The sequence below is a fragment of the Macrobrachium rosenbergii genome, chromosome 7, assembly GCF_040412425.1.
Source record: "Macrobrachium rosenbergii isolate ZJJX-2024 chromosome 7, ASM4041242v1, whole genome shotgun sequence".
Classification (NCBI taxonomy): domain Eukaryota; kingdom Metazoa; phylum Arthropoda; class Malacostraca; order Decapoda; family Palaemonidae; genus Macrobrachium; species Macrobrachium rosenbergii.
The window spans coordinates 34,228,672-34,255,832 of NC_089747.1; the positions used below are offsets into that span (position 1 = coordinate 34,228,672).

Here is a 27,161-nt window from a genome sequence, read left to right on the forward strand (position 1 = left end):
CGGGCTTTTACAAAAGCAACCTGCTGCTATACAAGATCAGGCGGACTTAGCTCCTCCTCCCATTACATCAAATGGGGAAGCTGACAAAGAAGCTGTTGATCAAGATCATTTTACATCAGCGTGTTCGGCCCTCTTGAGATACTTCCTCTTCTGCTATTGAACTTTCTTCTCTCCAAGGGCCCCTGTCATCACCTGGTTCGGTCTCCATGATGATACAGCCAATAGAGGCCTCTGGACTACTGAAGATGGTCCTCTCTTCATCCTCAAGGAAGGCATTAGCTGGCATTGACAGTTAGAAGGAAAGAGGGAGCTGAGTAAAGCGGTTTTCAATGTACCTACCCCGTCAGTTGCTAAGGAGGTACTATCCATTGGGGAAATACCTTTACTGGGAGTTTCTGCCTCCTCCCAAGGGGACCTCCAGCCTTGTGGACGCAATGCGGAGATCGGCTCTTAACTCCGCTAAGATTTGTTCACAGCTTCGGAATTAGACAGTTTTGCGAAAGACGTTTTTTCAAGTCTTCGAAGTATTCAGCTTCCCAGACTGGACAATCGGGCACTGGCCAAGAAAATAGAAGACTGTAGTACACTTCAAGAGGACTTTGCTGTGGAATGGCTGGGAGTACTCTCGTGCGCGGATAAGGCCATTAAGGATGGCTCCCGGGAGCTGGCTACCTTATTCTCCAAGGGGGTTCTTAAGAAAAGGGAACTATGGTGTATCTTTACCTCCAAAGGTGTTACTCCTTCTCAAAGATCGGCCCTCCTGTTTGCACCTTTAGATTGGGCAGCCTTATTCCCAAGAGCTACAATAGAACAGATCGCGTCTGACTTACAGAAGTAGTCGAGACAGGACCTTTTGTTGCAGTCAACAAGGCCTACCAAGGAACCAACCTGTGGCACTTCAGTCTCGTTCAGCATGAGAACTGCCCCTCCCCATTGCAACAGCAGCCCTTTTGAGGTGGGAGAACCAAATTTCAGCCTCTCCTGCGCTCAAATCTGCAATCAGTCCAGCCAACCAAGAATTCGTCCTCTAAACCGGCTTCTCACAAGTGAGGTTCCAGTCCTCCCTGTTCCCATAGGAGCCAGGCTTATCCAGTTTTGGGACAAATAGGAAGCCAGGAATGCAGAACCCTGGATAGTAAAAATCTTATGAGGGCTATGCCATCCTGTTCAGGGAAAAACCTTTGACATCCTCGCCCATCAGCTTAACAGCCTACTCGGAAGACTCAGAGAGGTTTTTGGCCCTGAAGGAAGAAGTATCATGGCCACTCAAGAAAAGAGCTGTGGAGTTGGTCAAAGACATAAGCACAGAAGGGTATTACAACCTACTGTTCATCATTCCCAAGGTTTCGGGAGGTTGGAGACCAGTCCTAGACGCCAGTGCGTTGAACTTTTTTGTGCAGACCACCAAGTTCAAAATGGAAATGAACCATTCAGTCCTGTCAGCCATTCATCAGGGAGACTGGATGGTAATGATCGACATGGAGGATGTGTACTTCCATATCCCAGTACACCTGGACTCAAGGAAGTATCTGTGGTTCATATTCCAGGGCAGGGCCCTTCAATTCAGGGCTCTTGTGTTTTGGCCACTACAGCTCCGCAAGTATTCACCTGTGTTCTCGTCCCTGTAGCAAGATGGCTCCATCTCATGGGGATCAACATCTGTTTATATCTGGATGACTGGCTACTACACTCCCCATCGAAGAAAAGATGCACATAGGACCTTCAAAAGACTGCTGCTGGCCCAAGAGTTGGGTCTTTTAATCAGTGTCCAGAAATCCCAGATTACTCTGACACAGTCGATTCTTTATTTGGGGATGAGGATTGATGCTCTACTTTTCAGCCTTTTCCGTCCCACAAAAGGCTTCAAGACTGCGTGAAGAAAGTAAGAAAGTTCATATCTTGGCCATCATGCACAGCCAATGAGTCTGCTGGAGACACTCGTCCATCGAGAAGTTTGTGCCCTTAGGAAGGTTACATACAAGAGTCCTACAATTCTTCCTAAAGGCCGGTTGGCAGAGGAAAACTCTCCCAGACTCCTTCATGTTCCACATCACTCCCGAGATCAAGGAGGATCTTTGGTGGTGGCTGGCAGAGGAGAGGTTCTCAATAGGAAAGTCACTGTACCCGCTGAACCCCGACCTGACATTGTACTCAGACGCGTCGGATCAGGGTTGGGGTCACTTTTGAATGACATGGAAATATCCGGGAAGTGGTTGTCGGAAGAGAAGAAATTACATATAAATGTAAGGGAATTGAAGGCGATTCACTTGGCCCTTCAACATTTTGCAACCGAGACTTACGGCAAGACAATCACAGTCCACTCGGACAACACGACCACATTGGCCTACATAAAAAATCAGGGAGGGACTCATTCCTTCTCCCTTTACGAAGCTGTGAAGAATCTTTGGGCAGAGATCAAGCGTACCAGGATAATAAGTCACTTCAGCCAGGGAAAGTTAAACATTCTGGCGGATGAGTTAAGTCGCTGCTAACAGGTCCTTCCGATGGAATGGACACTGAATCCACAGGTGTGCACCGACCTGTGGAAACTGGGGAAAACTCTTGGTAGACCTGTTTGCGACGTCGAGGAACCATCGCCTCCCCGTCTACTGTTCTCCAGCCCCAGACCCTCAGGCATGGGTAATGGATGCCATGCTCCAGGACTGGTCCGACTTTGATGTCTTTGCCTTTGTCACCGTTTAGCATGGTGAGGGAAGTCCTAAACAAGTTCATGACACTTGTAGCTCTGCTTTGGCCACAGAAGGAGTGGTTTCCGGACCTTCTCAGTCTCTTAATAGACTTCCCAAGACTTCTCCCTCAGAAGAGAAACCTTCTAAACTAGCCTCACTTCCATGCAGGCTTATCCGCTCTTGCTCTGATGGGCTTCAGACTGTCAGGGAGCTTGTCAGAGCAAAGGCTTCTCAAGAAAAGCTGCAGAAGCAATGGCCAAGTGCAGATGTCAGTCTTCTGCAAATGTCTACCAGACAAAGTGGACAATCTTTTGTGACTGGTGGCGAAGACACAGCGTATCATCTTCTAAAACCTCTGTAGCACAGATCACTGATTTTTTAATATTGTGAGGTCCTCTCAAGGCTGGCCACCTGTACAGTCAGAGGTTATAGATCTATGCTAAACTCAGTGTTTAGACATAAAGGTCTCGCATTGTCTGCTAATCAAGATGTAAGCGATCTAATTAAGTCCCTAGATACTTCCAAGCAAGAGAAGTCTACGTCAGTTGCCTGGAATCTTAGATGTCCTTAAATGGCTCTCCGGCCCAACATTTGAGCCCCATCATGCTTTATTGCTGAGAGATTTAAACAAAAAGGCCCTCTTTTTAGTTGCTTTAGTTACAGCAAAGAGGATCAGCAAATTATGGGCCTTCAGTAAGCAAGTGGGTTTTTTGCAAGGAGATGCAGTCTGCTCATTCACACTTGGATTCCTGGCAAAGAACAAAACCTTGTCTGACACTTGGCCTTGTTTGTTTACAATCAAGAGCTTGTTAGATATCCTTGGGCCAGCAGACCCAGAGAGAACACTGCCCAGTTGGAGCTGAAAAAAAAAAAAAATGACCACTATCTAACAATGCCTTGGCCTTCTTTTTAAAGTGTTATTTCAATCACACTTGAAGATTCAAGAAGACGATCTCTCTATTTTTAAAGTAAGAGCTCATGAGATGAGAGCAGTCACCATTTTGTTGGCTTTTAAGAAAAACTTGTCACTCCTCACGATTCTCCAATCAACTTGTTGGAAGTCAAAATCAGTGTTCGCCTCCCATTATGTGCACGATGTGGAGACAGTCTATAATAAATAATTGCAGTACGTTAGGCCCTTTGGCTGTGACTGGCATGGTATTGGGGGAAGAAGGATAGTGGATATATCTTCCAATCCTCTATCTCCTCACCTTGTTAAAGGATGCTGAGTTTTGTGATGCCGGGGGGTGCTGTGTACCTGGAGTACCCACTAGTCCTTTGTTTTTATTGCTTGGGTGATGGTTTTAATATTGTTTGGTAACAGATGTTTGGTTGTATTTATTGTACTGCGCCCAGGGCAAGGGCATTTATTTTGTAGGGCCTTGTCAGTCTTCTGAGTATTCCTTGACTGCAAGGTTCTCCCGCTGAAGTAGAGATGACTCTTGGCTTTACTGCTGCGTCACTACAGGTTGAGATGAGCGCCAACCAGAGGCAGCATCTACCTGCTGTAGCTCTCTCACCCACCAGATAAGGTTACAACAAGCGTTATATCAATGCCAGCCACATTTCTAATTCAAATTCATCTCCTTTATTGAGTGTTTTTGGATGGAAAATGTCCATGCTTCCCACCTCCTGTCAATGTGGGATTCAGCTATGTAAGTACTGGTAAGTTACTAGTATAAAAATTACATTTTTATGATAAAATAAAGTTTCATATATACTTACCAAGTAACTACATGATCAAAGCCCTCCTACCTCCCCTCTCATGGGCATAGGGCACAAACGAATTGGGCTCTTCAGCACTTTTGTACCTATTCTTCCCCAGTAGTGGGTGGGGTCTAGTTACCTTCACTAAAACAATAGTGCATTACCTCGAATTTCGAATTTAGAACTGCCACAGTTAAGTGAAACTATTAGCTATGCAGTGACTTGGTAAGTGTATATAAAACTTTATCATAAAAGTGACATTTTTTTTTTATAACACTAAGCACAAACAAGTAATGAACTTTAGTTAAGAAAAAGTAAATAAAATTGAGCCCCTGGTAGTACTATAGTAAAAGATTTTTCCAGAGATTTTTCTGTCAAATTTCAGGTTTATGTGACCTTAGCTGTTAAGCATCAGTCAAGGGAGATTCCAGCAGATGACTTGAACTCCCCCTACCCCTATTGTGGTAAATGTTAATATTAATAATCATTGAATTTGATCCTCTTCATGAAAATACATTCTTTGTGTTTATTGTTTTTAAGATGGGTGACTCGGATGATGAGTACGAACGCCGCAGGCGGGACAAATTCAGGGGTGAGCGAGACTACACTAGCAGTAGCACAAGAGACCGACGGGACGACAGCAGACGAGGAAGAGATGATTGGTCTGATAGGTACTGTGTATGGCACTCTTCATGACCATTTTAGAATTAAAAGATACAGTATAAACCTTTATCAGTGATAGTATACCATAAGGATTGTTGAATGCCATTTGTTCATATGGAAATACAAACCAACACCTTTTATGTAAAAGTATTCCTCATCATGACCTGAAATTGGTTGTTGAAACCTGGCAGTGAGGTAGTTAACTGGATGTAGAGGTGGTGAATGGGTTAGTATCCTCGCTGACCTGTCATTGTCAAACACTTTTCCCTCAGCCACCATGAAGTAAGACCATCTTGTTGCATTACTGCTGACTTTTAAGCTGGAACTTGTGTGTTTGAGTGTTTTGTTTACTTTATCATGGAAAAAGTGTATACTGTATAATAGAGGTGTGAAGGGTGTGGCGAGTGTAAGTGACTTCATACCTTCTATTTAGGATCCCCACTTGTCACTGCTCCTCTGTATGTGTAGGATCTGCAGCTGTCAGAAATGTTTAGGTAGAGGAAGGCAAGTAACATTAGCCTACCATTACCTCCTCCCCCCCTCGACATGGGACCACCTTGATGTGGTGAGGGGGCTCTTGAACCCCAGAAGTTTGTTCCCGGGCTTGAGCCCCAAGAGTCCCATGTATCATTATATATTCCTTTTGATAAATTTTTGAGGAATTTTCCACATTTGCTAAAATGTATTGGACCTTATAAATAGGAAAAGATATCATACCTGGAATTGGATTTATATCCAAAGCCAAATAGTGGGAACTGTGGTAGGACCATCAACTACCTGATAATGTTTGGACCTGAGATATATCAGATTAATAGCTCAAGGGCAGAACTATTATGCAGGGCTGGGCCACAGATTCCAGGGGTCTTTTTCTGGGGATAGGACTCTTGGCATTCTATCCTATTTGCCCATATGATTAGGGTGGGGATGATTGTATTCATGTAATACCCTCGGTCCTAGCAAGCACATTTGGTTTACGCTTGGGCCACTCTAATCATGTTGTGCCATCCCCTGTAGGGTAGGGTAGGGGGTGGGCATGTGGGAGTCAGCTCTCACGTGTGCCATTAGTAGAAAAATAAACTCCATGAAAGGCTGATGATATCTTTTTAAAGTTTTCAGTTTTTTTTTTTTTTTTTTTTTTTTTTTTTTTTTTTTTTTCCAAGTAGAAATAAAGAATTGAGTACCCAAGGACCCCTTGGTGATAATGTTTCAGCACAGGTGATGACCTCTGCAACCTCCACTGACAACCTTTGTCTGGAAAAATCAAAGAAACCTTCTAGTGTAATAACACTGAAACCCTATGCTCCAGTACAGAGCAAAGGGAAATTGAGCAGAAATGTATGTGAAATAGGACCAGGAATATTTCAAACCTCATATGATGAATATTTGATTTAATCTGGAAGATTCTAGTTGCAATATTTTAATGTACAGACATGAAGTGTTGTGGCCTAGAGCCCAAAATATCATTTGAAGGTCAAGGAAAACACAGTAGAATCAACCTTAGCAAAAGAAAGTGAAAGACTGAAAGCATTACAGGTATTATCCTACTTACGAGGGAGTTAGGTTCCAAAAAACCCATCGTTTGTTGAAAAAAACGTATCTCGAATATAGCATAGCCTGCACTAGGGTATTCAGTATCATGTACAGTAGTCCTTCTTTTTACAAGGGGGTTTGGTTCCAAAGACCCCCATGCAAAAGGAAATCCGTGTATACCGGTTTTGGTCCAGGTAAGTATTTAATTTTCTTGGTAATCTCAACAAATACAAATATTATGAGCAAATTATTTGAAATGTGTCATGGAAAGCCATTAGTTTGTGTGTTGAAAAGCCTTTTGACCTTTTTAAAGTGCTTTTATTTATGCAAGTTATAAAATATTTTACTTTGGATGAATTTTATAAACACGATGATCAACAATCATCTCCTAGGCTAGCCACAACTACGACCAACAACTAGGCTACTCGTATTGCGCAGTTATTTTTAAATTTTCATGGAAATCATTGATTTTGATTGATGAAAACCTTTATTATGCTATTAAAATGCTTTCATTGTCATTAGTTATGAAATACTATAATCTGCATGAAAATATTTTCATACTGATGCTTACCTCCAACCCCAGCTTTCAGGCTACTGTTAACAACTATTGTTTTGTGGAAATTATTTGAACTGTTTCATGGAAATATTATTTTGGCTAATGAAAATCTTATTGTCTTATCAAGATGCTTTTATTTATAAGAATTATATATACATTAATGATGGTAAGATGAAAACAATTAATATCGATGCACGAGAACAGTATCACTCCCTCTCGTAGGTTACAGACAGTATTGTGTGGGGTGGCATCGTTCGTCATTTCTCTCTCTCTCTCTCTCTCTCTCTCTCTCTCTCTCTCTCTCTCTCTCACCTCCACCTTGGGTTGAAGGGGGGCAAGCCACACTTCTCTGACACACTCAGCAAACTGCAAAAAAAAAAAAAAACAGACTTAACTAGTGTACTCCTTCCTGACATACAAAAAAAAAAAAATCATAACAAGAAAAACGAAACAACCAATTCACACAAACCATCTTTCATGATACAAACCCAAACTTAGCCTGCCAGAGAGTGGGATATGCTGCAGTACCCCAAGACAAAATTATCAATTCTCTCTACCTGATAATGCTTCGGTATTCAAAGCAGAGTTGTGTGCAATTGCATCAGCCATAAAAATAATTGAAGAAACATCATTCAGTAATTTTGTGACTTTTAGTGACTCAAGAAGCTCTATAGAAGGTATTCAAAGCTACAAACCATAAGTTATATAATAATGGGAAAAATGTAGAAATATGTTGGATCCCTGCCCATATGGGGATCAGAGGAAATGAAGAGGCTGATAAAGCAGCCAAAGAAGCAACCCATATGACAAGATCAAATGTAAATATCCCTGTTAATGATTATGGAACAAATAAAAACAGGTATTATAAATAAATGGCAATATATATCGAATGAAGAACCTTAAAATAACAAATTAAAACAAATAAAACCTGGTGTTAAAAAATGGAGTTCATCATATCAGAGAGAGAATGCGCAAGTACTTCTGACACGTCTGCGAATAGGCCATACTCGCCTGACACATGAACACTTAATGAGCAACCCACATAACCCAGCTCCTGAATGTTCAGAGTGCAAAGTGGTAATAACAGTCAAACATGTATTGTGTGAGTCTCCAAAATATAATAAACGGCGAGTATCAACTTTTGGAAATAAATCAATGTGGGAAATTTTTTCAGAAGCCTATAGATTTTCAATCATTCCAATTTTGATATTCATGAAGAACTGTAATTTAATGGATAAAATATAAAAATTAGTAAATAATGAAAATATGAAAACCCTTAGGGCATTTAATGAATTTTAAAAACTAAATTTTACTTAACTAAATGTTACTTAACTTATTCTGAATTTTGTTTATTTTTATTATTATTATTATTTATTTTTTTTTTTTTTTTGTGGAAACGTGAGTAAATGTATTTGTTGTGTGCGTGTGTTCCAGTGTGAAAGCATGCGCCTTTGTGCAGTTCTTAGTCTCATTTCGATTCATTCATCACCTCACTGAATGACCTGTTTGGTCCCAGTGCTTGGTATCTGGCCTAGACCTGGTATTCCATTCAAATCCTTCGGGCCAGCCCTATGAGAGCTGATAGTCGGCTCAGTGGTCTGGTTAATCTATTTTAATAATATAATAATAATAATGTGGTTTTTGGGAAGCTTGAAGGTACTCAGTGTTGAGTATAGGAAGTGTACCGTCTTGTTTGTAGGTACCTGTTAGTTATCTATTGTTGGCTCTGCAGGGTACCCTCCAAAGAAATCTTGGGTATCTTCATGGTTCTTGTACAAGTGAAAATCCTCCCAAGGTGGCAATAAAAGCGGGTGGATTGAATTCACTGGATAAACAGACTTGTTTTGTACATAATATTTTGATACTAAGTATCCTTTAAAGGGTTGAGTGATTTCCACCTTGCCCCATCTTTTTCAATTGTGGGGATCAGCTGTATAATAAAGTTCATGTCAGAAATATAAATGGTACTTAATTTTGTATTTATTTTTAAAATACTTAACTCTTCATTATACAGTTTGCCATCCCTACCTCTCCACATTCAAAGTGGACAAAAGTAGACTGACCGGTTACAAGTTTTTGTACATATCAGTCCCCGGTTGGGGTTTGGGGGAAGTAGATGGATGGAAAACTGAATATTGATAGAAAAGTGTTCTTGTTTTTCTTTTGTAATCTGTTGAACTCCTGCTGACACTTAAGTAAAAGCTATAAAATGAAGATTTATTAAAAAATAAAGTATTTATATTTTTTGTCAAGTAAAAGCTATAAAATGAAGATTTATTAAAAAATAAAGTATTTATATTTTTTGTCGGCATATAAATCCGATCCTTTTATATCCACCTGTACCAGTTCTCTTTGTCCCAGATGCCAAAGGCAAAAGTGCATGGTGATTGCTGGTGAGTGAGGGTATTCCTTACTCACCCATGTTAACCACCAGTTGTTAACAACCTTGCTACTAAGTTTCAACAAACGATTCCAGCATAGGCTGAGGAATACTACATAAAAGATGATGGTTTGTTTACCTAGGAAAAGTACAAATTAATTTTAAAAATTTGTTACATTTTATTTATTAGATATAACTGAAATGAGTTCAATTTTACCATTATCATGTCAGTTCCTTGGTTCCTGTATTTTCAGATATTTTCATCTTTGCAGTCTGCATAATTTTACATATTTGTTATTTGAGATCTGACATTCCTATTCCTTATGAGGACCAACTACTCTCTTTCTCTCCCATTCCCTCATATTTTATAGGATCTTGGGGGAATTCTTTTAATATATTGGCTTTGAATTTTACCTTCCATTTAGGAGTCGTGACAACTGGGGGAGTCGGGAGCGTGGGTCTTCACGTCGTGATTACAACAGAGAGTATGGTCGATCTCGTGACAGGTATTCTCCAAGTCGTCATGATATGTCTCCTCCGGTTAAGAGAATGAGACAGGATTGGTGAGTTTCTGTATTTATGAATTATGCCAAAACTCATAAAGTTTGGTTGGGTAACATTAAAGCTAGGCATTGAATAATATGGTCTTTAAATGTGGAAATAGGTGATTGTCCTTAGTGAAGGTCTGGCATCGAGTATATAAATTTGCTTCGTGCCCCCATAGGTTTAAATATTTGGAGCCCTTATTAGTATGAATAGTGTGGAAAATGTTCAGAATGTAGGACTCCTGTCAAACATTTTCAATTCATCCATTTAGGAAAATCATTGCAGCATTACATGATTTACAGTAAACCCCCTTTATTCGCGCTCTCACGATTCGTGGACTCAAGTATTCACGGATTTCTCTTTGGAACTTATCTACCCATTACTCACGGAAAATTCGGCCATTCGCTGTATTTTTCACTGAGAAATATTCACTAAATTCTGTATTTTCATGTCATTTTCATGACTAAATGCACTTTTTGTGATAAAACTATTAAAATACTCAGGTAATGCTTGAGTTACGATAATTCACCTTACGATGATTCAATTTTGCAATGGGGAAAGCAATTAATACCGATATGTGACAATGTTATTTATAAAATATTTTTAAATTTTGCACGGGCACAGGCAGGAGCGTAATCAGGCAGTGAGAGACCAAATTACAATAGACAACTTTTCTTCCATTTCTTTGTCCCATCTTCTAGTTAAAAAGTAAAAGAGAATGATAAAAGTAGTGTTAGTAACATTGTACTCTTGCGTAAATTCATACAGCCATAAACATCCGACCAAGAAACTTGTTTTGCTTATAACCGAATCAGATAAACAGCCGTTTACCTGTATTTCAACCATCCTACAGTAACAAACAATTACCGTAGGTTATGGCAGAAATGATGTTAAGTAGAAAATTGGACTGATATATTTTTATATTATACTCTTATTCAGTATGGATAAAAGATTGTCAAGGAAATATACTACTAAATTTAAGCTGCAAGTTGTAGCTGAAGCTGAGAAAACAATGTTCAAGCTGCTAATAACTATACTGTAAATTATCGTGCATCAGCAGCATGGATGAAAATCGATCATGATTAAAATGGGAGAGAAAGTATTTTAATCAAAACTACTGAGGATGAAAGAACACATTACTGTTATTTTTACGCCGATAAACAATAAATACGTAAAGCTCGTATTATGAAATCAAGTGAAAATAGTGAACGGAATCTTCAGTATTTTTACACAAAACAAACGCCCCAAAACGACCATCGTTATCTATTAACAAAAATAATAGATAAATTAATTTCACAACGAGATGTATTTGAGCTATATTTCGACTTAAAAACATTTCGTATAACGAAAAAAAACCTTGCCCCTTATAAATAAAGTATCTAGATTCATTTACGCTAACTAGAAGCAAGAAAAGCACTCAGAACTGAGTTAAATGCAGCGAAATAAACACCACATAAACATTTCCACATCAGAACACTGTTCGCTATGAACACAATTTTTAATACAAAAGCAATATAAGAATGTATACAGTATTATTGGATACAGTGAATTAAGGCATAACATTTAAAAGATCCATGGAAAAGATGCATATTCGTTATGTTGACATTTGTATAATACGATATGTGAATATAGAGTAGGCTATGCTACCGTGTATGTATTCAATATACCTTAGTGTAGGCTAAGCTAATTCTTGTTTGTTATTCAATTTCTCTTTGTATTGAATTATCATAAGTCACTTTGCATGAACCTCCAGAATTAGCTGATATTAATAATTACTACACCGTGTATGTAAAGAATACATTTTATAGTGTAGGCTAGGCTACCATATATGTATACATGGTACCGAATACCCTAGTGTAGGCTAGGCTATGTTCGGGATACGTTTTGGTATTGCTTAAATTTTTTCCAACGAACGATGGTTTTTTTGGAACCTAACCCCATCGTAAGTAGGATAATACCTGTATAAACATTTTTAGTTTGCTTTGCATGTGTTTGAACTATCAAAATAGGCAGTTCTAAGTGTTTTTAGAAGGGTTCTAAGTATTCGCTGGTTTTAGCTATTGGGGGTGGGGGGCGTGTGGTACGCATCCCCCGTGAATAAGGGGGTGTTTACTGTACTGACATATAACAAAAGCAAGATTTATATGATATATGAGAACATCAAGTATGTGCTGTACTCAGCTTGCTTTTGAGATGGTTTGAAGTAGTAGTTTCATGTTTAATGCATGTGTCATTTGTTGAAGACTTGCCCTTGTTGGGAGATGTATTTATGAATGCTGAGCTTTGTTCTCCTGCCATGTTAACTATTGATGAAGCAGTTCCTTTGTATGGTACACAATACATTTGGTTTCAGGGATGACAGGAGATATACACCTTATGATAATGCAGCTGCAAGTGGTGGCAATTACGGCACTTATGGAGGTGCTTATGGACAAGACTATGGTCATCCAGCTGCTCATGGAGGAGCAGCAGGAAGGTATGTTTTATTTTGTATGTGAATGAATATATGTAAAGCTTTCTTGCAAATTGCAGTCAAGCTTGGTGTATCATTTGTTGATGGATAAGTTGACAACTGGTATTTTGCATCCAGTTAGCTGTGTATCAATTAGTTGTATCAGTCATTTATTTTTTCTCTAATAATATGAGGAAAGTCTGTCAGCATATAGAATATAGAAATTCATTTTGTTCTTGCTGTTATTACCCTTAACAGCTGGTCAGGAAAGTCCTTTCTTAGTTACTGATTGTATTTTTTTAATTAGTTGTGAGCTAAAACTATAAAGAGCAGCAGACATTTGGTAAACAATTAGTTTGATAACTGTGTAAATCTTATTTTCTTAACATTTATTTATATTGTCTTATTCTAGGCTGGATGATCTGGGACCAACGCAGCCCCCCATGATGTCCTTCAAGTCATTCATGGAGCAGTGTGACGATTCCATAAGTGAAGAAGAAGCTTTACGGAAATATTCAGATTATAAGTTAGAGTTTAAACGCCAGCAATTAAATGAATTCTTTGTCAATCATAAGGAGGAGGAATGGTAAGTAGGTTATGGGATATCATCAACAAGTACCAGTTAAGATGTAGGGATAGGAGGCCTAAGACAAACTAGGTGGTGTAAGGAATTAGGAAGAAGTTTAAGGTGTAGGTGATGTGTTATACTTTTGCTGAAGGGCTAGCATTTGAAAGTGTTTCTTTGTCTTTGCTTTAATGGCCAATCTGGTGTACAGTTACCCCACCACACTTTTTTCTATATGTATAACAGTACAGTACAGGACTCCATTATTTATGCCACAGACTTCCCAAAGTTTGGATGTCTGCAATGTGATGAAAGATTAATTTTGTACATATAACTTACCTGGTAATTATATATATATAGCTGTAGTCTCTGACGTCACGGCAGAAAATTGAAAATCGCGGCAGCGCTAATGATTGGTCATGTGACACCCCTTCCCACCGCCCTCTACAGGTGAGTGAGAGGAACCATAACCCAAACTCTTCATATGTTTCTGCCGTGTGGTACTGGTAAGACCGGTGCAGGTTAGCAGAGAATTATCGCTGATTCTTTCGTTGGACATTGTTGGTGATGTACAATTGTTTGATTTGAATCTTTGGCAGACATTGTTTGTGCTTAGCTTTTTCATCCCCGCCTTCCTTATTTAGCATTATGTCGGACACTGGTCCTCGGTGTATAGGTTTTGTAGCAAGGGCTGCAAAACTAGATTAGGAAAATTACCATTGACCCTCATTCTGTGTGTTCGGGGTGTAGAGGACAGGTATGTTGGCAATCGTTAACCTGTGAAGAATGTAAGGATTTGTCAGGGAAGAATGGAAGATTTTAAATGCTTATCTGAGAAGGCTTCAAAAGAGAGAGCTAGAAAAGCTTCAGCTAGGACTACCTCTTTATCCTCCCGTGATAGTCAGGATTTATCTTTTTCAGTTACTAACCCTGATATTCCTTCTAACAAATCTCCTATCCCAGACCCCGTTATTCCAGAACCCGATATCGTGGCCAGTCTTAAAACGCAGATGGATGCGGCGTTTTAGTGTGATGCTTGCTGCCATGGAGCGGATGAGTAAGTCTTTGGTAGTAAGAAGTGCAGTGTCTTGTGATAGTGCAGTGGAGGAGCTGGCTGTTCGGCCCACTCATTCTCCTAGGCCTGGACCTCTGTCAAACTCCCCAGCACCAGGGAGGAGGCAAGTTGAAAGCCCAAGGGAGGTGAGTGGGACCTGCCCCCGAGCAGTTGGCCCTCAAGCAGTCCTGTTGTCGCTTCCCAGGATGCAGATGTTAGCCATAGAAAAGGCACATCAAGGAGGTGTATGTCTTTGAGTATGTCGAGTGAGGATTCGCCTAAGAGAGGTTGGGGCGTAAAGATGTCTCGAGACCATTCAAGAGGTCTAGGTTGGCATCTCCTTTGGCAGTTCCCAAGAAAAGAGTGGCGCTTCAAGATCAACCTCCTTCGTGTAGTTTTTGGGAGGAGCCCGAATGTTTTTCGCATTCCGTGGATTCGGGAGACGAGAGGCATGTGTTGAAGCGCGGAGACGCTGCGTAAGAAGAGAGTGGTGTTGTTTTCGCCTGTTGTTGCTGCTTCTGGCGTGATTGCTGCATCTAGCGCCACGCGCCATGCGCCATCCTTCGTTTCACCTGGCTCATCGTGCCATACGCCACGCTACGATCCTCCTGGCGCCATGCACCAAGCGCCAAAAATTGTTTCTCCTGGTGACTCTTGTCAAGCTCCAACTCCTGCGGTCACCGTGCCTCGTTCAGTTCCGCATTCTCCTTCTTCTGCCTTGCCTCAAGATTTGTTTTTGGCGGAAATGAATAGGAAGCTTGATAGTATTCTCGGCTTTATGGAAAAAGTGATCCTTCCTTGAACGAACTGCAAGTTGCTTCGATTTCAAAAGGATGCTCCTTCATCGAATGTGCGGCTTCCTACGAAGCGATCCTGTGCTGCATTCTCCTCGGAAGATGAATCTTCCTCCATCTAGATCCTTGGATCTTTCTCCGATTTCTGGTGGTGATGTTGCTTCGAATCGGAGGCGGAGGTACAACCAGAGAAAGAGAAGCCTTTATCGAGCTATAAGCAACTGCTTCAGTATTTTCTGGAGAATTTTCCGGATTCCTTTTCACCAGTATCTCCAGCTTCTCCCGAATCTCAATACGCTCGTGATAATAGGACAGACACTTCGCTGGATACCAAATTTGTTCTTTCTATTTCGGCCAAGAAAGGATTGAAGAAAATGGAGGAGTGGCTTGCAGAGAAGAGGAACAAGGGAAGACTGTGTTTTGTTTTCCCCCTTCAAATTGTCATCTCGTCGTGGTGGTTGGTACGAGACTGGAGAATCTTTCGTTGGGAGTAGCTGCCTCCTCCCAAGGAGATTTCTCTAGTTTGGTAGATTCGCCAGGAGGTCGGCTCTTAATTCAGCCAAAGTATTCTTTTCCACATCGGAATTTGATCACCTCTGCAAGAAAGCTTGTGCCCTTCAGGACGATCAGTTCGCTTCCCTGTCCGACGTGTTAGCTTGCATCGACAGGAGCATTAGAGATGCGGCTATGGAACTCTCTTCTGTGATTACGATGGGAATTCTCAAGAAACGTGAACTATGGTGTTCTTTCACCACTAAAGGAGTCTCTCGGTCCCAGAAGTCAGCTTTGTTGTTCGCTCCTTTAGATAGGAAACATCTTTTCCCGAGGGAAATAGTATCTGAGATCGCTTCGACTCTTCAACAGAAGGCAACTCAAGACTTGCTGGCACAGTCCACCAAGAAGCCTAAACCGTTGCCTTCAACAGTTGCTCGCCCGACAACGTCGACGGAAAAATCTCTCAAGGTCGGCCCTTTCGTGGAAGAGCCCCTGCTAAATCGTTTCCCAGATCGAGAGGGAGAGGTCGTTTTGTACCTAAAGCGATCAAACCCTCCGACAAGAAGTGAGAGCGCCTCCCTTCATTCACCAGTAGGAGCCAGACTGTCAGCTTTCTGGACAGTCTGGGAAGAAAGGAGCAGAACCTTGGACAGTCTCGGTTTTAAAGGAAGGCTATTCAGTTCCATTCTTGAAGGACCCTCCTTTGTCCAGGGAACCAGTGGTCTTAATGGCTTATTCTCTAGACTCAGAGAAATGTTGTGCTCTAGAGAAAGAGGTGTCAGCTTTGCTAGAGAAAGAAGCAATAGAGAAAGTTCTTCCCCTTTCTCCCCAGGATTTTACAATCGTCTCTTTGTAGTACCAAAGGCGTCAGGAGGCTGGAGGCCAGTTCTAGACGTGAGCGCTTTGAACCTGTTTGTCAAGAAGACAAAGTTTGTGATGGAAACCACTCAATCAATGCTGTCATCCCTTCTTCCAGGAGATTGGATGGTATCCATCGACCTCCAGGATGCGTATTTCCACATCCCGATCCATCCTGCTTCGAGGAAGTTCCTTCACTTTGTGTTCAAAGGCAAAGTGTTTCAGTTCAGGGCAATGTGCTTCGGCCTCTCGACGGCCCCCCAGTTATTCACCAGAGTTTTGTCATCAGTGGCGAAGTGGCTACATCTGTTGGGGATCAGAACAGTTTTTTATTTAGACGATTGGCTCCTGCGTGCGAAGACGAAGGAAAGGTGTGTGAAGGATTTGGTAAAGACTCTTCATCTAACCGAAGAACTGGGACTACTGGTAAATTGGCAGAAGTCACATCTGGTGCCATCTCAAGAATTAGTCTATTTGGGAGTTCAGATGAACTCAGTAGTTTTTCAGGCTTCTCTGTCGGTGTAGAGGGTAGAGTCGTGCCTGTTGAAAGTGTGAGATTTTCTGAAGAAGACCCAGTGCTCGCCAACGAGTGGATGAGCCTTCTTGGGAAGTTGTCTTCCCGCAGAACCGTTTGTGAGTTTGGGGAGACTACATCTAAGGCCCCTTCAGTTCTTTTAAGAGAAGTCTGGGACAGGAAGAAGAGCCCGGACTCGTTTGTTTTTCAAATCTCAGAGGAGATAAAGGCAGACCTCAGTTGGTGGAACTCTCCAGAGAAACTTCAGGAAGGAATTTCACTGTTCCCAAAGAACCCCAACCTCATCTTGTGTGCAGACGCTTCAGATCTAGGATGGGGAGCCACGTTAGGCAAGTTGGAAACAGCAGGCCGATGGAAGGAGAACAACCGGTGGCACATCAATCTGAAGGAATTAAAGACCATTCATTTAGCCCTTTTAGAATTTTCGAAGGTGGTAAGGAACCAGGCAGTGATTGTCCAATCAGACAATACAACAGCTCTCGCATACATAAAAAGCAAGGAGGGACCCACTCGTTCTCGCTATACCTGGTAGCGAGAGATCTTCTGTTATGGGGAAAACGAACCAAACGGCGTTGATGACAAGGTTCATTCCAGGGAAGCTCAATGTGAGGGCAGACGAGCTAAGCAGGAGCTTTCAAGTACTCTCAACAGAGTGGATCTTAAATCAAGAAGTTTGCCTCCAACTGTGGAATCTATGGGGTCGTCCTCTCATAGATCTGTTTGCCACCAAGAAGACAACTCAACTGCCTCTTTTTTGCTCTCCAGTGCCGGACGAGGGGGCAGTCTTCGTGGATGCAATGCTGATGGACTGGTAAGGTCTGGACCTTTACGCCTTTCCTCCGTTGTTGTCCCACAAGGATGTGCGAATGACACTGGTTGCTCTGTTTTGGCCAGCAAGGAATGGTTCCGGACTTGATAAGTCTTCTCGTAGACTTCCCGAGGCTTTTACCACCGAGAGTAGATCTACTCAGACAGCCTCACTTCCGAAGATTTCACGGGGTCTATCCGCTCTTCAGCTAACTGCGTTCAGACTGTCGAACGTTGCCTCAGAGCTAGAGGTTTTTCGAGGAAGGTCTCTAGAGCCATCACTAGAGCTCATGAGACAGTCCTCCACAGCAGTTTATCAAGCTAAGTGGTCAGTCTTCAGAAAGTGGTGTAGGAAGACTGGCACATCATCTTCTAAGACCACTTTAGAAGAGATCGCAGACTTCCTCCTGTATCTGAGTGTGGATAGGAAGCTGTCTTCGTCTTCGATCAAGGGCTACAGAGCAATGCTTTTCGACAGTCTTTAGGCATAAGGGCCTGGATATTTCAAATGATAAGGACCTGTCAGATCTTATCAGATCGTTTGAAGCATCCAAGAATTCCAGAGAGATTGGTTTCCTGGAATTTAGATGTGGTCTTGAAATGGCTTGTGGGCAGTAAGTTTGAGCCATTATCGTCTTGCTCTTTCAGAGACCTTAAGAGGAAGACAATCTTCTTGGTAGCTTTGGCTACAGCAAGGAGAGTCAGTGAGTTGCACACCCTAGATAAGAGAATTGGGTTTTCTAGGGGTAAGGCAGTCTGTTCTTCATTGTTGAGTTTTTTGGCAAAGAATGAGACTCCGTCTAAGCCTTGGCCGAGATCCTTTCGATCCCTGGTCTCTCGGTTTGGTGGGACCAGATGAAGAAGAAAGACTTTTATGCCCAGTAAGAGCATTAAAAGTATATTTCGAAAGGACTCAAGCAGTGAGAGGTCCCTCTCCTAATCTTTGGTGTTCTGTGAGGGATCCGAGTAGGCCTCTTTCGAAGAATGCTCTTTCCTTCTTTATGAGAGACCTGATTGTAGAAGCTCATAACCAGGTAGAAGATGTGCAGCTTCAAATTTCTAAAGTTAAAGCACATGAGGTGAGAGCGGTCTCAACCTCTTTGGCATATAGGAGAATCTTTCCTTAGATTCAATTATTCAAGCTACATTTTGGAAATGTAGGTCAGTGTTCGCATCTCATTATTTGAGAGAGATTGAGACAATATATGATGGATGCAGTGCGTTGGGACCGTTTGTGGTGACTGGCACGGTGTTGGGTAAGGGAATAAAGGAAGTCGATCCTTCCTTGTGATGCTTTCTCTTGCTTAAGGTTAGCGTTGTTGTTTTCTGGGATGTCTGGGGGTACATTGTGACTAGGAGTACCCAACAGTCTTACATATTGGGTAATATTTTTAAGGTACAGGTTATTGGTGACACCCCTCTTCTTTTTTTTTTTTTTCGGTTGATTTGTTCTGTGTGTTTTCGTGTACTGCGCCCTGGGCAGGGGCATTTATTTGGTTGGTTATCATGCATAGTCCACGGTGAGCCCTCGACTGGCATGTAGCCCTCTAGCACTTAACCCTCAGGTCTATATACCTAGTTGGTGCAAGTTGAGGATAGCAGATTAAGAGGCAGTATCCATCAAATCAGCTACCTCAACAGGTAAGGAACCATCATTGTGTTTTTTATTTTCACAATTGTCTAGACTTTTTCATATTAGCTGCCATGGCCCACCTCCATCAAGGTGCCAGTCAGCTATATATATAATTACCAGGTAAGTTATATGTACAAAAATGTATTATAATAAAATGAGGTTTTGTACATACTTACCTGGTAATTATATAATCAAAGCCCACCCTCCTCCCCTCTCATGGACAGGTATGGCATAAACATATGAAGAGTTTGGGTTATGGTCCCTCTCACTCACCTGTAGAGGGCGGTGGGAAAGGGTGTCACGTGACCATTCATTAGCGCTGCCGCGATTTTCAATTTTCTGCCGTGACATCAGAGACTACAGCTATATATATAATTACCAGGTAAGTATGTACAAAACCTCATTTTATTATAAAAATACATATTAGAAAGGATGAATACAAGTCTTTCAGTAATTAGCATAATCAATTTCTGAGCATTATACAAGTTCTGTAGGCGCACACACTGTCAGAAAGAAGTACATAATTCTAGGTGATCACTGTCATAACTCGGATCCCCAAAGGTAAATGCTTAAGCACAGGAATTTGAATGGAGACTAGTATATTCTCAGAAATTCGAAAACCAAGATAAGGAAGGAAAGGCAATAGAGAATGTAAAAAGTACCCAAAGTTTTTCTTACGTACACAAACGTCAACTAGTTCAAAGTGGCATGGGCCTTCAGAGTAAAAAGTCACTCATCACATCTCCCTACAGAAGGTGCTTATGTCCATCTTCACAGATTTTTTTTTCCAAGAAGCAGTAACTTCCTGTTCCTGAAAAATATTGGTTTGTTCATGCAACTTACCTGTCAGATATATATACAGCTGTATTCTCCGAAGTCCGACAGAATTCCAAAAACTCGCGGCACACGCAGTGTGGGCCAGGTGGTTAATACCCATTCCGCCGCTGGAGGTGGTATCAGGAACCATTCCCATTTTCTATTCAGATTTTCTCTGTCGCCGGTACTGTCAACATCTGTTTTCAGTACCTCCGTCTTTGGATTTCGTAAACTTGTTATTTTCCACTTAAGTATTCTATTTGACTTTTGGTTTTATTTTGTCTTTGGATTGTGGATTGGCATACGCTTTTGTGGGAATTTGATTTTGATTGCTCTTTGGATGATGTCTGGATCTAGTTCTGCTAGCTTCAGAGTATGTTGTGTGAATGAGTTTAAGGTGAGGCTTCCCGAAGTTTGGTAGATCCTCACTTTACATGCATAGTGTAGGGGCAGGTTTGAATGATAAATGATCGCTACTTTGAGTCCCACCCTGCTAATTTATTAGTTCAGGATTTCATTGTTGCACTAATAGTGCTCCTTTGCATCTGGAAGATGGCTAACAAATATTATCTGGAAGGTGCATAGATTCCAGGAGTGCGATAATAAAGAAGAAACAATAGTTTCATTCAAAGTCGTCGTGAAAACCTCGAGCTTCGCTGAAGAGATATGTCCAATAAAGTTTTCCAACTATGTTGTTACAACAAAATCAAACACTTATGGAGTTATTAAAGGAATGTAAGGTTTGTTTTTGGAGATAGTCTACCGAGCAGCGGGACTAGAGTATACGTAGGCAAATGGCTGCCTCTGGTAAAAAAGTAAACACCATCCGTGCTCTGGAGTTCAAAGTAGCACGTAAAGCGTTAAAGATGCCATAATTTACTCAGGTCGGTATCAAACATTAGTTTTAGTCAGGGTGAGGAGATAACCTACCATAATTTTAGTTAAAGCCTGGAGAATAGGTTTTATCTCCCAGAGACTGATTTAAATCTACCTGCCTAACGTGGGGCAAATTCTAAAGCCTCAAGAGGGTAGGCTAAGCGGGAGTTGAGACTTCCCAAGTAGGTAGCCTATTTTGACAATATATTGACTGGGGCCTTTCTGTGTCAAGCATGCGTCTCCCAGTCGTGTTCCGCTTCGCTGGATCGCCATCGTCGCTCTGCTGCAGCGTGACGTGCAGCTATCCTGGAACTTCTGTAGCTGCTCTCAGGACGCTCTCAGCGAGGGCGCTCGGCTGGACGCCATCTTTCGTTCAAACAGCTATCCTGGGCGCTTCTTCTTTCAGGAGCGCTTTCGCTGCCATGCCCGCTCGGCGGACCGCCATCGTGGCGCTCCGCAAGCAGCTATCCTGGGCGCTTCTGTAGCTGCTCTTCAGGGCGCCCCTCTCGCTGCCGTGCAGGACGCTTCGGCTGGACGACCAGCGTGGCGCTCATCAAGCGCTATCCTGGTTGCGCTTCTGTAGCTGCTCTTCAGAGCAATCTCTCGCTGCCGTGCATCACGCATCAGCTGGACCGCCATCGTGACGCTCCGCGCAAGCAGCTATCCTGGGCGCTTCTGTAGCTGCTCGTCAGGGCGCTCCTCTCGCTGCCGTGCAGGGCGCTTCGGATGGACTCATCAGGACGCCTCTTTGGTTGTTCAACGTGAAGCTTCAGAGCAATCAAAGACTGCGGGCGGGAAGCGTGTTCCCATCTGCGTGTTGGACCTTGTGAGACTCTCTGGTTTCTCCCATTGAAGAGGAGAAGTCTCTTGTGAGTCGGAGCCTGCAGTCCTTGAGCAGCCTCCTTCTTCGTCTACGGACTACCAGGTGTTAGCCGGCCTTTCTCAAGGACTTGTTTGGCGACAAGTTTCAAACCCTCGGCCCTCTCTCTCCTCCTTCGGCTGTTTGCCGTCCAAGACGAGGAGAGCGCGGGGTTTGTCAAGATGACTTCGTCTCTGGCTACGAAGAAGGCCTTCAAGAAGGTTAACACTTGGATGGAGGAAGGAAGACCCAAGGCAAGACTTCTTTTGCCCTGCCTCCGTCCAAGCTGAGCGGCAAGGCAGGTATGTGGTAAGAGACCGGGAGGACGTCGGCTCAAGAGTTCCTTCGTTGTCCCAGGAGACTTCGCTAGCTTGGTCGACGCGCCTAGAAGGTCCCTCCTATCGGCTGCCAAAGTGTCCTGGACTTTGTCGGAGACGGATCACCATTTGAAAGGACTGTTTGAACCATGGAGGTCTTCAATTTCCTGGACTGGTGTTTGGGGCTCTAGGCATTCAGGATTAGGAGTCCGACTCGATCTGCCTGGGGAGCTGTCCAGCGTGTTGAACTGCATGGACAAGGCAGTCAGGGATGGCTCAGAGGAACTGGCTTCCCTCTTTTGTGCGGGCCTCTTGAAGAAGAGGGCCTTGTACTGTAACTTTACAGCCTATGGCCCTACCAGCCAACGGCCATACCACGTTAAGCACCGCTTCTCATGCGATCAGCGAAGTTAAACAACGTTGGGTCTGGTCAGTACTTGGATGGGTGACCGCCTGGGAACACCAGATGCCTTTGGCGTCATACTTTTGCAAAGTCAGTTTCTCCGTCGCCCAGAGGGCTTTGCTGTTCTCCCGTTTGAGCCATCTCTTCCCCCAGTCCTTGTTCAAGGATCTCTCCTCCAGCTTGAAGAGGCCACTCAAGACCTCTTGGCCCACTCGTCAAGACGCCCGGCAGTCCCTTTGATGTCGTTGTCGGGCCAGACCTCCAGGAAGTAGAAGCCCTTTCGTGGAGGAGCTTCTTCCTCTAGATCTTCTCCCCGAGGTAGAGGTCTTTTCAGAGGCGGAGCCCGCCTAAACCTTAGGGCAGGAAGTGATTTGCAGCGCCTCCAGACACCTGTAGGAGCCAGGCTTCTTTTCGTTTGCGAGAGCCTGGAGAGTAAGAGGGGCAGACATGGTCCCTTGAAGTTATCGAGAGAGGATACAAGATCCCCTTTCTCGACTCACCACTTCTGTGCACGTCGCCCAGGGATCTGTCGTCCTCATTCCTTCAAGAGAAGCAACAGATCCTTTTCGAGCTATTAGAGCAAATGCTCGAGCCAGAGCTGTGGAGCAAGTCCTGGAGCTGGACTCCCCAGGATTCTACAACCGACTGTTCCTAGTTCCGAAGCAGTCGGGAGGATTGAGTCCAGTCCTGATGTCAGTAGACTGAACCGCTTCATGGTGAAGGAGAAGTTCACGATGGAGACGTCCCAGTCTGTTTTAGGAGCATTAAGACCAGGAGATTGATGGTCGCTCTGGACTTACAGGACTCTTACTTTCACGTTCCCATACATCCCCAGTCGAGGAAGTTTTGAGGTTTGTACTAGGGGACAGTGTTTCAATGCAGAGCTCTTTGCTTGGGCTAAGCACAGCCCCATGATCTTCACGTTTATCATGAGAAATGTGGCGAGATGGCTTCACTTGGCGGGTATTCGTATCTCGCTTTACCTGGCGATTGGCTCATCCGAGCCTCTTCACAGTCAAGGTGTCTGGAGGACCTGAATGCGAATTTGAGTTGACAAAGTCCCTAGGACTTCTAGTGAGCGAAGAAAAGTCCCATCTGATCCCGACGCAGTCCATCGTCTATCTGGGGATTCAGATGGATTCAGTGGCTTTCAAGCTTTTCCATCCCAGGAACGTCAGTAGCAATGCTTAGAAAAAGTCTCATCCTTCCTAAGGAAGGAAATATGCTCGGTGAGGGAATGGATGAGTTTGCTGGGGACCATTTCCTCTCTGGAGAAGTTTGTTTCCCTGGGAAGACTTCATCTCAGGCCGCTCCAGTTTTCCTGGCGGAAAACTGAATAGACAAGGAGAATCTAGAGGAGACCCTGAAGATCTCCGTTTTCAAGATTCACCTGAGGTAGTGGCTCGACCCCTCAAGGTTGGCGGAAGGGTTTCTCTATGCCTTCAGAGCCCGACCTGGTGTTGTTTTCCACGCTCCCAGGGAGGGATGGGAGCAATACTAGGAGGGGAGAAAGTGTCAGGCACCTGGAGAGGGTAACAGGTGTCCTGGCACATCAATCTCAAGGAATTGGGGCGATCCTGCTGGCCCTTCAATCCTTCGAGAGCCAAGTGTCAGGCCGAGTCGTACAAGTAATTCAGACAACTCCACAGCCCTGGCATTCCTCAAGAAACAGGGAGGAACTTGTTCCCGGTCCCTGTTAAGCCTGGCGAAGGAGATCCTGCTTTGGGCCCATGCGCGGGGATCACGATCCTTGCGAGGTTCGTTGCAGGAGTGGAGAATATCCGCTGCGGACCTTCTCGGTCGACAGCGGCAGCTTCTACCCGACCGAGTGGACCCTTCACGAGGAAGTATGTCAGGAGCTGTGGAGGTTATGGGGGCGTCCTTGGTAGATCTGCTCAGGCAGCCCCATTTCGAAAGGTACCTCAAAACTTCCCCGCTCTGAGTCTAACTGCATTCAGACTATCGGGCCGACAACAAGGATCTTCACGATCTCTTGAGATCCTTTGAGACTGTCAAGGTACCTCATTCCAGGGCGCCTCCCTGGAACCTGGATGTCGTCCTAAATTTTTTATGTCAAATACCTTGAGCCTCTTTTTTCGGCGTCTCAAGAATGTGACAAGGAAGGTTTTTTTTTTTTTTCCTAACTGCTCTGCCTACGGCAAAGAGAGTTAGTGAACTTCGAGCTATCAATAATCATGTAGGTTTTAGAGGCCATAATGCAGTATGTTCTCTAAGCCGTATGTTCTTGCTAAAAGCGAGAACCCGTCTACCCCTTGGCCCAGGACCTTCGAGATTAAGGGTATGACGGAAATTCTCGGACATGAACCAGAAAGAGTCATGTGTCCTGTCAGGGCTCTCAAATTTTATTTGCAGAAGACTTGGGAAAGTCCGAGGTCCTTGGACAGTCTGTGGTGCTCTGTCAAGAGGCGGATTTACCTCTTTCTAAGAATGCACTGGCGTGCTTTTTTTAGAAGCACCATTTTAGACGAACTTTCCGGCGTTCAAGACAGTGACTTGAGTCTTTTGAAGTTAAGGCTCACGAGTTAGAGCCATTGCAACCTCGGTGGCTTTCCAGAAGAACATGTCCCTTTGCGATCTTCTGGGTACCACCTTCTGGCGAAGCAAGTCGGTGTTAAGCTTCACATTACTTGCGGGACGTGAAGGCGACATACGAGACTGCTATTCGCTAGGACCATACGTTCCGCACTCCAGATCGGCCCCATAACACTTCTAGGCCTGGACCTCTGTCGGACTCCCAGGACCAGGAGAGGGCAAGTCGAAAGCCACAGGAGGGTTACGGGGCTTCCCACCGATCTGGCGTCCCTTCGGCAGGACCTGTTGTCGCTTCTGCAGACACAGTGTTGCGGGCAGGAGCGATTCTCATCCTATCCTTTAGAGGTTAGGAAGTATATTTTAATCTTGATTTTTGTTTTTTACGTCAGATCCGTCCCATAACGCCTAGGCCTGGACCTCTGTCGGACTCCCAGGACCAGGGAGGGCATGTCGAAAGCCGTAAAGAGGGGTTACGGAGGCTTCCCCGATCTGGTGTCCCTTCGGCAGGACCTGTTGACGCTCTAGGTCAGGTGGTTGGTCGTTGCTCCTTTTGCCCTCACAGTATGGCCTTATGATCTAGTCCCATTGTGGTCACGCCCCCGTGGACAGATCATCTAGAACTCACCAGCTATATAGGTCACTACCTTGCTGGAGACTCTAGTAAAGCAGAAGCAGGCTTGGGTGACAGTAATCACGAAGTCAGCTATGCTAACATAGGCCTGGACCTCTGTCGGACTCCCAGGACCAGGGAGAGGGCATGTCGAAAGCTGTAAGTTGGTCTTATGATCTAGTCCCATTGTGGTCATGCCCCCGTGGACAGATCATCTAGAACTCACCAGCTATATAGGTCACTACCTTGCTGGAGACTGTAGTAAAGCAGAAGCAGGCTTCGGTGACTGTAATCACGAAGTCAGCTATGCTAACAAGTAAGGAACCAAGGCGTCAATCGCCTGCATATATTTGTTTCCTAAATCCTATTCTGTCTCTTCCCACCTCCAATGGTGGGATTCAGCTGACAGGTAAGTTGCATGAACAAAATGATATTTTAATGATAAAATAAAGTTTGTTCATACTTACCTGGCAGATATATATAATCATAGTGCCCACCCTCCTCCCCTCAGGAGACAGTGGCACTAGAAAATCTGAATAGAAAATGGGAATGGTTCTGATACCGCCTCCCAGCGGCGGGAATGGGTATTAACCACCTGGCCCACTGCGTGTGCCGTGAGTTTTGGAATTCTGTGGGACTTGGAGAATACAGCTGTATATATATCTGCCAGGTAAGTATGAACAAACTTTATTTTATCATTAAAATATCATTTTGAAAGATTCAAGGTAACAGCAGGACTTTTTACTTTTCACAGTGCTAATGAAGAATGTGCAAAAACAAAAATAGGACCATCTATTGATGTCAAGAATCCTTAAGCAATAGCAGCAATGCAGGTCTTTAAATATAACATCACCTACCCAGGACTGAAGTCCATTAGCAAAAGATATTTGTTCCTATGCAAATACAAACTTCCATTCTTTACATGGGATATAGCTTGCAAACATTAGCTGGAATGGCCATTCAGAATTATTGACAAGGTAGTCAATTACCGGTACAGGGAGATGGAAACCCCGCCTCCTGTCTGTCTTTGCCCCATTTTGCTTCCAGCTGCTGTCCAGCTCAGATATGTCTCTTGACTCTACCTGACTTTGATGTTGAAACTTTCCATGATTAAACGTGAGTCTTTTCTTTCTGTCGTTGGTTTTTGACAGTGTCTTTCTATTATAGTACAAACCCATTGGTTAGTTGTGCATGCTAGGAAGGATTTCGGGTTCAGCTTTCCACTCAAGGATGAATACTTGTTTTTGTTGGAAACTTAGCGGCTTAAGCCTGACTCTGCTGTTCATACTTTTCTTAAATGAACTTAAGTGTGCCCTTTCCTTTGGTTTTCAGCTGTGTCTGTATTATAATACATGTTAAAATCCTTCTGTCAGTTAAGCAGGCTAGCAAGGAATTCTGCTTCAGTTTTCTTGGCAAGGATGAATATTCGTTTTCATTGGAAATGTGGCAGCTTCTGGGGGTA

The 27,161-nt window shown here is 43.4% G+C and overlaps 1 protein-coding gene and 1 pseudogene across 7 annotated transcripts in view; both read left to right on the forward strand.

Moving 5' to 3' along the window:
• Positions 1 to 27,161, forward strand: part of Ars2 (arsenic resistance protein 2) — a 179,576-nt gene that overhangs the window by 27,754 nt on the left and 124,661 nt on the right. For all 7 annotated transcript variants that reach the window (XM_067106971.1, XM_067106975.1, XM_067106973.1 and 4 more), the window contains exons 2-5: positions 4,938 to 5,068; positions 9,952 to 10,089; positions 12,426 to 12,548; positions 12,937 to 13,110. In XM_067106971.1, the coding sequence (XP_066963072.1) occupies positions 4,938 to 5,068; positions 9,952 to 10,089; positions 12,426 to 12,548; positions 12,937 to 13,110 (566 nt within the window). The remainder of the gene's footprint in view (positions 1 to 4,937; positions 5,069 to 9,951; positions 10,090 to 12,425; positions 12,549 to 12,936; positions 13,111 to 27,161) is intronic.
• On the forward strand, positions 22,495 to 22,611 carry LOC136840555 (5S ribosomal RNA; annotated as a pseudogene).